The sequence below is a fragment of the Xyrauchen texanus genome, chromosome 8, assembly GCF_025860055.1.
Source record: "Xyrauchen texanus isolate HMW12.3.18 chromosome 8, RBS_HiC_50CHRs, whole genome shotgun sequence".
In the NCBI taxonomy this organism is placed as follows: domain Eukaryota; kingdom Metazoa; phylum Chordata; class Actinopteri; order Cypriniformes; family Catostomidae; genus Xyrauchen; species Xyrauchen texanus.
In genome coordinates this window covers 14,321,880-14,334,323 of record NC_068283.1, presented here as the reverse complement: position 1 = coordinate 14,334,323, position 12,444 = coordinate 14,321,880, and the positions used below count along the sequence as shown (strand labels likewise).

Sequence of the window (12,444 nt, the reverse complement as noted above, 5' to 3'; positions counted from 1 at the left end):
CTGATGAACCTATGACAACTTTCTACAAATGCTGCAATCCACAATGTGGGCATCAGTGGAGAGACTAAATCAGAGACTCTGTTTTAGGCTCAGAGTAAATGCTCATAGGAGAATCTACCTCACTGATTTCACATACAAGATTTTATATTTGTTTTGGAGGGTGTGTGGAATCAAGCATTTAGAAAGTCTAGATTATGACAACATATGGATTAGGAACATCAGATGCCTCATTGCTTTCCGACTTTTCACTTTAATTTTTCATTTATTTATATGCAATAAATGCAACAAGTAAATGGACCGAATTTTTTTTGTGCGAGTAATAAAACAACCACTCAAAAGCTGGTATGGTTTTTCCTTTTTATTTGTTCAAATAATCACAAGTCCATATGTTTTGATTAACATACACATTTGAGACTTCAGTTTAGCATGGACTCATGTGTTGTGCCACAGACTAATCTCAATGCATGTATCTGCATTGTATGTATCACAGATTCTGCATTCCTGTAACACAAGCTTGACGTCTACTCTGTCTGGCACAGCATCAAGTCACTTCATAAAGCATTTACCTGCAGACCTATGAAGTCAAGAGATTAATAGATTAAAGGGAGCCAGCCTGGGTTGTGCAAGTATACCCAATGAACATGCATACATATTGACAGGAGATTATTTCAATAATCAAATAGACATCCATTAAGTTATGTATGTGTAGATGGCAAAGAGGTATCCTTTATTACATACAGGTTGTGGCTCATGGGATGAGATGAGGTAATTTTTCAATCAAACAAATAGGAGATTTGGATTCCTAAGTACTGGATACTTTAAAAACCAAGCCCTAACAAGTTAGCAAAAGTAATTACAGTTAGTTGTAATGTCTGGGTATGCATATTATGGCAGAGGTGCAAAAACTATGAAACGAGGTCAATTAAAGATCGAGAGAAAGAAACCATATATAACAAGACAGTAGATTTATATGCACATTTACAGAGAGAGCGCTACAATTGTTTATTTATGATGAACACTACAATGGAAAACGGAAAGTTTGACACTTAAACAACCATAATGTTGCCGGATTGTCTACCAGAGAAACATTAGAATATCTGCATTATCATCATCTTACAAAAATTGTATAAATTAATGCCATATTCAGCTATTATGTCCAAGCACTGCTGATGTGGTATCTTGGATTTCTGTAACTTCTCAGCAGTAAATTACATCAGGACCAAACTGTAATGTTTACAAATGGTATTTTGCAATCAGAACATTCATTCTAAGCCAAGTGCTGATGGCACTGACCACAGATCAGATTTCATTTTTTTAGGGTGATCCACAAAATGTAGCAAAAGAAACAACTCATAGTTAGAGATGACAATGAAAATGTATCAATCTCTCTAGTGAAATTACAATTTCACACCCACAAAAAAGGAAAGAACAGGACAATCACCCCCTAAATCCTGTTGCATACAATATCAGTAAGCGAACGGTTAATCTGCTTTGAGTTATGAAGCCCAGTGTGGCACGCTGAGCTCAGAGAACTGAGATGACATATGGCTCGATAGTTCTCTATGCAAGATTACAGTGATGTCATGCAGCGTGATTCATCATGCTGGTGAATTCCAACAGCAAAGCAGCTTTGAACAGACTGACCAGAAATATCCTCCTTTTTGAAGAAAGCACCTTTACTATGTACAAGTAAAAGATAATTAAAAGACTAAATGTTAATTTTAGACAAGTTTTAACACCAATTCCATTTTAGTACTGGTAAATTGACCTGGACACGAGATATCAGTATATATAGCCTCAAACAGTTTTCATATAGTTTCCTGACATCACAAAACATTAAGTATAGTGGTTCAAGATGCACCTTTGCGATAATTTTGATTCAAAGTTCAAAAAAGAAAGTGAAAGTGTATTGGTCAAATTTCACAAATATGACCCTGACATGAACTGCTTGGTGTTATTACACCATGAGCTTTATGAAACCTATCTAATATCTGTTAATTATTACAAGAAGGGTGAGATGGATATTCACATCCATTAGCAATAGAACCCCTTCATCTAAAATTACACAAATCTACACAAAAATGTGTAACAATCCTCACCATCAAATATATTAACCAAATACAAAAGTGAAAGAATTTATCCCCTATAACATTTGCATAAGATGCCAAATATAGAGAAAGTTTAATTGCATGTAAAAGCAACAACAATACTCCAGGACTTTACAGCGTTAGTCCCAGACTCAGCCATTAAAGACTTCCATTGTAATATGTTAAAATATCTCCTACAATTCAAACATTACTGACCCTGAAGTGAACTTCATTTAGCTGAATTGTTCACGTGAGCTTGTCACAGTTACAATGTTTACATATTCTCTAAACTAATCCACAAAAAACTATAATAAATAAAAAGGCCCTGTAGCCCAGACCACTGTGCAAATAAAATTGACTGATTCGTAATGCCTTCTTCAATCACTGCTTGTCTTCTATGCTTCATTTAGAGTCATCAGTGAATATATAATGTTGTCTGTACGTTAAGTGTTAGAATCAATAGTTATATAAAATCAGAGCTAGCTAAAACTATGGGCTGTCAGGTATGGGCAAAATGAACACAGAGCATATGGAAATGAAAGGGTTATCAACACCCACTAGAATGAGGTCACAGCCTGATTGTTGACTATTGGATAAACTGTTAGCATATGCGCTTATATGTGTAAATATAGCCCTTGCAGTTCGGACAAGTATGTGTCACATCCTTCAGCTCGTCAATCATACAGGGGATCAAGCAACAGCCTAGATCGCAACTGTAAAAGAAGAAAAAAATATTAAGTCACGTGCTGTCATTAGAAATCATTCATTTTACAGGATGCCACTGAGATCAAATTCCCTTAAACTGATGATGTGGCTGCATATTAGGGCTGCAACTAACGATTATTTTGATTATCGATTATCGATTATTCAACTATTCTGCGATTATTGCAAGGATTAATCATTAGCTCATAACCGATTATTCAGCTTGTGCTTAGTGATTATTGAACTTAAAAGGCTGTATTAAACGTGCTTACTAACAATAAAGAGGACAAATTAATCTTTTAAAAATACATCTAAATGACATTCACTGAATTAAAGGGAAAAATACTTTTTATTAAGCTTAAGTAAAGAAATTCTCTGCAATAAATCATATTGTTATCAAGTGATCTTGTCTTGTTTTCCATTTAAAATGGTCTAAAAATCCTTAAAACAAGATGCATTTACTTGAGAAGCAACATAAGATATTTAGATTTGATTTAAGAGGATGTATCTAAATATAAAAGTGTATTTTGTATATACACGTGTATTTTTTTCACTTGGTTTTACTTCTGCGAGTGCAGTAAAGACAAAATATACATATTCAAGATCTGTTCTCTAAAAGAATGTATAAATATCTTCTATGCTGCTTCTCAGGTGAATGCATCTTTTTTAGAGGATGAAATTCTGCACCTGCATACCAATCTACTTCTTGATGTAATCTTTCCTCATGATCAAGCAACGTGTTTTTATGAGCTGCAAGGGAGGCTAAACAAAAAGTTCAAATGTGACGAATTATAAGTCAATAATAATAGTAATAATTATTATTATTTATTATCAAAAACTTTAACCAGTCTGCTGGATGCAGCAGCAAAATTAACAGTAATTCCAGTGAAAGAAGCCATTTCTCTTTTACAAATTTTTTTTTTTTAAACTTCTCTCTGGACTTTTATATGGTTTCAGGTCTCTTTTTTGCTCACTTTTCAAATCACAGTAATTTTTTGGAACCCAGTCAACTTAAATATTATTTTTTTTTTTATAATTTGTTAAATTACAAATATAATAATAATACAATTTAATTACACAATGCCTTTCCCGTGATGGGAGAAAGGTGTCATACATTGTTTCTGTCAGGCCACTCTGCATAGCTGGCTCCAATGTTTAGGATAAGGATGGAGGCAGGGTAAGGCCATCTACTGCCTGCCAGCAACAAACTATGGCCCCTTTGTACAATGAGCTACATTTCCATTGTAATTTCATTGGGCTTTTATTTTGACTCTGGCTTTTATTTTGACAGACTGCTCTAGTACGACTCCAGAAGCGTGTTTGTCGGCTAGTTCACAGTGGTTTAATTTGCTTTTCATTTAACATCTGGTGAAATGCACATCCAGTGCCATTCACAATGCATGTTATAAGCGAACCGAACTATTGAACAAATACATCTGAGATTAAGTTTGTGTGGAGCGCTCACATATCACATACTCGTTAAGGGAAGCACGCTGTGCATGCAGACTGTGTATTTATTTATTAAACACAGCCTTTTGCGATTCACAAAGCTATCATATGTCTTCAAAAGTCTTTGAACAAAATGCACAAGTTAAATTGACTACTTTAATGGTGCTTTAAAGTGTCTTATATGTCATTCTTTGAGCTTGATGGTAACAACCATAACTAACGTGTGGTATCGGATTTAAATTGCGATCGTCGGATCCGGGTAAAAGCATCAGTATCGGAGCCGATACCAATCCAGGTATCATATCGGTGTATCCCTACATAAGACTTGAGAAAACTTATTCAGTATGCCCGAAATCACCAGAGACATGCATCTTTGCTCATAGTGTTTTTAATTAAAATATAAGTATATCTGGGTGCTATAGATCCAACAGAACTACTTTGTGCCTTTTTAATCATTTCGTCACTTTAAAAATCCAGTGACACACTGACATTCTTAGTGATGTGTGTAGTCACGAAATCAGAGACCCTCCTCTCGAAATCCGATCAAAAGTGGTCACAGGAGACACATTTCATAAGGCAATCTGTCTCACCTGACCACTTGAGATCAGATCACCCAAAATGGGTGCTAATACCAGGTATACAAGTCCATTGTGCTGTAATGGCCACTTACCCGACAAAGAAGCAGAAGAGACAGAAAAGGGTATTCATGAGGCCAATGTCGTGGCTGATGCGGGTGATGATGGGTTGCTGGCAGTGTGGACACACCATTTGCACTGGAGCTGACTGGAACATCTCCCCCTGCAGAACAGTCACAGTAGTGGCTGCACCAGGAGGGGTGATAACGGTGGCTGTGTGGCCAGGAGCAAAGTGACTGGGCCCTGGAGCGTAGTGCTCTGCCATTGGATGAGGATAGTGCCCATGGGGGGGGTAGTAACCACCTGGAATGCGTTTAAATTTTGTTTAGATTAACGCATTTCTACACACAGATTGTATCTAGTTGTAAATCTTGTCTATAATGAGTCCTTTTTAGGAGCAATACACAAAAGCAAAGAAGCGATTAAGCATTTCTGTTTATAATAGTTTTTGTCCTAACCAGCTTCGCACAGGGTAGCCATACCCATAGTCAAATCCAAATGGTAATGCTTTGTTATTTGGCATTATTGCCTTAACCTCTATTACATTAACATTTACCAGCATTAACTATTGGCAAGATTTTATACATCACAAAAATCTGACTGCTATGGTTTTTAATATAACTTTGCATTGGTACTGTAGCTCTCCTCTGTTCATGTGTGAAATGCTCAATATTCAGCTTCAGATACAGTTTTGTTAGCAGACCCACCATGGGGATGAGGCATAGGCATAGGCATAGCCATAGGCTTAGGCATTGCACCTTCGCCTGGGACGTGTGGAGGAACAAAGCCAGGTTGTACTGTGGCTTCATAAGGTGGAGGTCCATATTCGGGAGGTAGGGGCTGTCTCTGTGGAGGTCCTGTCACTACTGAAGACGTGGCTGCTGAGGAAATAATTTGATGAAAATGATAAGAAATGGCAGAACTTCTGTATGGACCCGCTAGACTTCTATAAAACAATTGAGATTAGGGCTGCACAATTAACTGAATAAATAATTTAAAAAAACACTGAGCGGTATGGCGATATACATCGTTGCAATGGTATAGTGTCAAAGGGAATAGATGTTTCTATCCCGTGTAAAGTACATCACGCTATTTAAATATCTGTGTGCAACGCTCCAATTTTTCTCACAGTGTTAGATGAGAGTGCTCTTTCTGTCTTTTTGAGAGAGAGAGAGAGAGAGAGAGAGAGAGAAGGTATGTTAAGATGGTTAGTAGTGGTCGACTGATATATCGCTGAGGCCGATAAATCGCTGGATATTCCGAGCCGAGAATCGCCTGCTTACATGTGAAGCGACTGAGACATGTAAATGACCAGTCACGGGTCATTTTGTTGTTACGTGCCGTTGTGTGTGTGATTTTGCAATTTTTTATTTATGCTATTTACTGTATTCAATTGTGTGATATATCGGCATTGTATCGGCATTATTGGCCACCCTGCTCTCTGGATATCGGCATCTGCCATTAAAAAAAAACCATATCGGTCGACCACTAATGGTATATGCAAACTGATGCACTAATTCTGTTTGATGCTTCATAAATGGTTTTCTTTCTTGTGTTTCTTTTATTAGTCAACATGACAGAGAGCATTTTGAAATTATCTGGTTTGTGTATCAGAGAGAGAATCAATTGCACTTAGGCAATAGCCTCAGGAATGATTAAATAACACACTGTCAACCGTACATTTATATCTACTACACAGTCTGCAAAAACATTTCCAGTTTCAGATGGAAAGCTAAATCTAAAACAAATACGTGATGGAGGGGTTTGCTTCAGAATCACATTAAACACTGATGTTCAACTTGCGAGAATCCTCTCAACATTCAGTTTGTCTGGGTTTACATAAAGAGACAGAAGTAATTGAGACAGCCTAAATAGATCAAAGAAGCTTGGAACATCCAATCTGCCAACAACCAAGAAAAACTGTGTCCAGGTGTAATTAGTAGAATTGGGGCTATTTTGAAGGCAAAGGATGTCACACCAAATATTGATATTGCTTTTTTATGTTCACTGGACTTTGTATGATGTTAATTGATAAATGAAAACTATTTATGTCATTATTTTTTAAAACATCCTCACTATGCAAAATTTTTCACTAAAACTTTTGCACAGTACTGTGTATCCTTACATTTACAAAGTGGTTGCCATAAGTTTGGAATGATGTACAGATTTTTATGTTTCGGAAGGAAATTGATACTTTAATTTACCAAAGTGGCATTCAACTGATCACAAAGTATAGTCAGGACATTACTGATGTAAATATCAGCACCATCACGATTTGAAAAAAGTCATTTTTTATCAAATCAAGACAGGTCCCATTTCCAGCAGCCATCACTCAAACACCTTATCCTTGAGTAAACATGATAAATTGATAATTTGGCACTAGAAAAATCACTTGCCATTAAATCAAACACAGTTGAAAGTTATTTGGTTCATTAAATGAAGCTTAACATTGTCTTTGTGTTTGTTTTTGTGTTACCACTGTATGCAAAAGACTGGCATGTCTCAAGGTCAATATTAGTTCAAAATGGCAAAAAAGAAACAGCTTTCTTTAGAAACTCGTCAGTCAATAATTTTTTTTTTGAGGAATGAAGGCTATACAATGCTTGAAAAAGATTTCATACAAAGGCAGTTAATCCACCCAAAATTAGCATTGTAGTGTAAATTCAATTCATCAAAATTAATCTCAATTACTATATAGAGGGAATTTTTTTACTTATGATTATTGTCATTCTTGTGCAGTCCTAATTCAGAGTCTATTCATATAGCCTTCCATATTCCAATTAGTCCTTTGTACACATTCAACACGTTTGTTCACTTATTAAACACTAATAAATATAAAATAAATATTTGACTTGTGTGCTTATGCTTTCAGCTACCCTTAAAAGTGCCGTAATCTCAACTCTGTCTAACAAATATTACATTATTTAAATTTATTTCACAGAGTTCTGAACATTTCCCCCCAAAATGAGAGCTTAAATTAAATTCTGCAAATTCTCTTTGGTCCTGGCAAAGCTTTACAATGCTTTCCTACATACAATACATTATTTTTGGTTCCATGATAAATTCAAAGAGTTTTTAAAAGTAGGAAAATGCCTTCATACAAATTTCCATGGTTTCCTGGAATAACTTTTTGAAATTCTGCTCCAACTAATGATGAGGGTGAAGGGCTTCTTCAATGCACTGCATTTAAATGTTTTTGTGAGTTTGTCTGCAGGTTAAAAAGGATAAAATCTACTGATGAGAAAACATCTAGGTATTTACCTGAAACAGGAGGTTGTCCATTTTTCTCCTCGAGAAGAGGTGCACTGGGGCCCCCTGGGTAGGGAGGAGGGGGGTCACTGGACATGTTTGTTCTTGGAAAAGAGGGCCAGAGAATTGAACTCCACTCGCACTACCTTCAGGAAGACAAAAAGGAATGACAGTTCAATAACCACACAGTGTAATCTGATAGCACCACCCGTCACTACTGTTGCCCAGGCATTTAAAGCACACCCAATTATCATTGATTTGAAGACCCACACTGCCTCGAGATTCCCCTGAGCCCAGAAATAAAATGAGAACATCCATAACAATAAATGAACACATTTTCTTTGCACTACAGGCTAATAAATGTCAGTAGGGCAACGCAAGTGCATATAGGCTTGGATCTCAATTCTAAAGGCAACAATTATAAATACTGGCCTTAATGATATAGCTATGACATATTTGTGCATTCAATGAGTCGATTGTATAGACTATAAAATAAATATATGACATATATTAAGTAAAATATATGAATTCTCATAACAGATGTCAATTTGTTCAATAACCCGAATGGTTAGGTACCACATCACCTGTCAGTTCAAGGTAGATCCAACAAATCAAGGCTCTTGTTGCACCAAACACCAAAACAGCTAGAAAACCAATCTAGAGAAACAAAACATGAAAATAAAATAAGTTAACTTCTTGCAATGATTCATAATTAAGCAGCAAGTGGTATCATCAGTATCTCTGGTTTGAGTAGAGTTTTTGTCCTTAGAGGTTGAAGTAACAATATTTACAGTAATAACACAACGGCACTGCACATTATTCTTGGAAATTAAATACCAGGGTAAATCCCAACCCAATGTCAAACACTGTAAAATGTGTCAATATATTTTAAAAAAAATATTATAAACATTATAATAGTTTAAGGAAAAAAAAAATCAGGAACAAGGTGATGGAGATAATTTAACTAATTTGGAAGCAAAATCGAAGTATAGACTCACTGGGTAAAATATGCATTGAATATAACCTCTTTAACAACTTGTAATAAACTGCCCTTGTAATGGTGGCGGTCTCAAATAAATAAAAGTAAAAAATGAATAACTGACTTGAGTCAAAGTGCTCGGGTGCCAGACAAGTTTTTACTTGTCAAAGAATAAATCAGTTCACACATATATATATATAATCCACCGATACACAAAATGAATGCTGTCCAATACCCACAATAGCACATAGAATATGGACAAAGTACACTCATATGTTGAAGGTTTTAAGGGAAAAAACGAACAAAACAACTACAGAGAAAGCATGTTATTTAAGAAAACATAGAAGGGGGGAAAAAAAACGGTAACTCAATGTTCACTTTTCAAACAGCATTTTTTTTTCTCTCTCTCTTTTTTCACAATGACAAAACCAAAACAAATGAATAAAGAAACGGAAACAAGCAGATTGTGGCTCAAATTCAGTTCTGACTTCACAATTTGTCACAGTGCGGCAGTGCGTGCGTAGTGAGCGTGTATGTTTGTGTGTGTGTTGACTGCAGGCAGCAGGCTACGTAGCGGACCCACCACTGAATATTCAGAGCCTAGAAAAAAGTTTTGAGTCTTAGCGTGGGGTTAAAAGATGACGGACAATGCTAATACCTGTGGCAGGTGAGACAGGCTGGAGTTAGGTTGCACCAGGCAGGCGAAAGGTGCAGAGCTCAATTTCTCCGTCACTTGGCGATCGCGCCTCGTTAGCGCACAGAATAATCCAGGAACAACTGGCAGCGCCCGGCCTTCAGGTAGCATGTTATCCTCTTGGTTTACCTATGAGTTTTAAGTTTATTTCCCCCTTCTTTTTTTCACTTCCGCTCCTCTCTCTCGCGTTTTATACAAGTTCCTTCTAATTCCTCATTGGTTTCCGCCCATTTTGAAGAGACTGTATGGATTTTTTTTCCGTATCGCCACACCCTCATATGGTATAGGATTATTTAACTGCATATAGGCACAAAACAACACCCACCACACACAATAAATAAATACATAAATATTACAAATAATGCTCTATTAAGGCTCCCTCCTAATATTTACAATCAGATAGCAATAAGGCTCCTTTTCATTAAAATGACTGAAGTGGGTCAAAGATGCATTCCCAGACTCAGGTAAACAGGTTGTGGTCTGACAACACATTATCTAATTAGCATTTTCCTGAAATGATTACCAGCAGCCAGCGGGAATGGTTCAGACAGTGTGAATATAAAGACACGTGACTACTGCTATATCTGGAGCATAAATATATCATGTGTGCCTTATGTCTTAGGTTTGTGTAGTTGGGGTAGCTCATAGACCAATTCACAATACTGTATTATTTCGCATTTTGTTAACATTAGACTGAAAGCTACTCTAACCACAAATGGTCACAAATACTGTATGTCATTGCACAATCAGGGCCATAGCTATAAGGATGAGAGGTGGTAATGATTCTAGGGGCCCACAGTTCCAATGGGGCCCCCACAACAAATCCTAAACTGTATTTTTGTATATGAAAGGGGCCCAAAGCAATACACAGCCAGAGGCCCAGGAATACCCAACTACAGCCCTGTGTACAATGTATTAGCCGTAGCTGTCAACATGTTTAATGCGTTGCTGGCATGCCATTAGGGCATTAGAGGTGTGCGTTCTCGTCTTTTCTGGAGTGCTGTGGAGGAGTCGATGCGCTCAAACTGAGGCCAGCGATTATCCAACCTGCGTTTTATCCCCGCTTGCACTGATTACATAAGACTTTCCTAACCTAATGCTCTCATTATTACTAAACGTTTCTGTCAGTGACTCACTATAACAGAAGTAATGCATGCATTTGAACAATCAGTTATTCCCCTCATCAAGGGGCTGTTCCACCGAACACATTATTGCATCCATCTACGTTGTTTTTCGATGTAAACATGCGTCTCTCGGTGCTTTTCATCGTCTCGCGCAAGAGCGCCGCGTTCTGTTAAGAACAAACTGTAAACGCGTCTCGAGACACCTGCGTCCTGCGCTATTCGTGACGATGCATCCAGCGTTTGTTTTATAGCGCAAGGACGCTTTCGGTGTGAACGGCCCCCAACTCTATAATCTAATAAATTTAGATCCTAATTTGAAATTTTCAGGGTTTAATTTAGGACATATGATTAAAAGTCTATGTAATATGGTCCCGAAGATTCCTCATAATACTATAAACTCATGTTGCTAATCTTGAACGCAGACAGTTACAATTCTCCAGGTTGAACACCTAAAAATACGCCCACTGGCCCCAAATATAGTACGCAAGCGTAGAGAGAGCGCTTTGCTGCATGCACGGAATCGTCCAGTAAAATCTGCAACAATCCTGGCTAGCCAACATAGCGCACTGTGGTTTAGGCACATTTACATTATAACATTAGCAAAGCATGGCAATAGCATAAAATAACGCACCAGGTAGCGGTAGTAGCTTCCATGGGTCCAAATATATAAAATAAGATCCCACGGCGCTTCATACTTGCGCAGTTAATGATGAGAAAACACAGGCCTGAGTCAAAGTCTGATGGCTCTAGCTACGCTATCATGTCAACGCACTAAATCAAAAACAACAGCCAGCTTCAGAAACACTGTCGATGCACGCAACGCGCCATTACCTTCTGAATCCCTGGTGTTACTGTAAATGTCAGGCTGAAGAACTTTTCAAGGGTTTCTAGCTCATAAGTTGACGTTTGTGTCTCTCCAGTAGCCCCACTTTTCCTATAACATCCGCTGCTTGGAATGATTTGACGTAAACGTGGAAGATGGGAGGTGTGTGAGTCCCATGTGGATACCGCTACTCATTTTACCTATTCTACTATGGCGAAGGCTTAACTCCTGAATATTAATTAGCTGACGTGAGTGGACGCCCCAGTAGGTTTACCAAGTAGCGTCAGAATTTTGTAATTAATATTAATGCTGTAGGCCTTCGTTGTAAGTAAGAATTGTAAATTCACGTCACGTTGAATGTTTTGCGCCTTTCACTCGATTTCGGAAGCTAATATTACCACTGTAAATGGTATAGATTTATGGTTGAATTTATGTATTATTTTTATTTATTTTTTCAAATATAATTTTGTGAGTTTTGTAACGGAGAAAGGCCAAGTTGTCAAACGTTTTTCAACGTCCACTCCATTATTCCATTCAAAGCCTCAAAAGTCTTTGGCATTAGAGTTGACTTCCATTCCACTGTAACCCAAAGGAAATTAATTATTTATAGTTGTTTTTTTTCGTTGCCACGTTACTGAGACGATAACCGTAAATTATTAATTGGCCTCACTCTCAGTCAGTCTGCAGAGATCTTATAGTAGC

General features: G+C 37.3%; 1 protein-coding gene across 3 annotated transcripts; it reads right to left on the bottom strand.

Moving 5' to 3' along the window:
* Window positions 1–351: 351 nt before the first annotated feature.
* LOC127648049 (cell death-inducing p53-target protein 1-like) lies at window positions 352–11,893 on the bottom strand. Of its 3 annotated transcripts, none has more exons than XM_052132633.1 (6): window positions 11,751–11,893; window positions 8,707–8,779; window positions 8,135–8,268; window positions 5,581–5,754; window positions 4,909–5,176; window positions 352–2,800 (listed from the first exon to the last, which is right to left on the bottom strand). In XM_052132633.1, the coding sequence occupies exons 3-6, from the start codon at window positions 8,217–8,219 to the stop codon at window positions 2,689–2,691; spliced, it is 639 nt and encodes a 212-aa protein (XP_051988593.1). In that variant the 5' UTR covers window positions 8,220–8,268; window positions 8,707–8,779; window positions 11,751–11,893; the 3' UTR covers window positions 352–2,688. The 3 variants fall into 3 exon arrangements, with proteins under 3 accessions (XP_051988593.1, XP_051988595.1, XP_051988594.1); XM_052132635.1 differs by having other exon boundaries at window positions 5,581–5,751; XM_052132634.1 differs by lacking the exon at window positions 11,751–11,893 and adding an exon at window positions 9,760–10,097.
* Window positions 11,894–12,444: the final 551 nt, after the last annotated feature.

What these genes read in the sequence shown, in the direction of transcription:
- LOC127648049 (XM_052132633.1), bottom strand. Translation starts at nt 8,219, where the DNA reads ATGTCCAGTGACCCCCCTCCTCCCTACCCAGGGGGCCCCAGTGCACCT. An exon ending in TGGACAACCTCCTGTTTCAG is followed by an intron (nt 5,755 to 8,134) that starts GTAAATACCTAG and finishes TTATTTCCTCAG; the next exon opens with CAGCCACGTCTTCAGTAGTG. An exon ending in CTCTTCTGCTTCTTTGTCGG is followed by an intron (nt 2,801 to 4,908) that starts GTAAGTGGCCAT and finishes CTTCTTTTACAG; the next exon opens with TTGCGATCTAGGCTGTTGCT.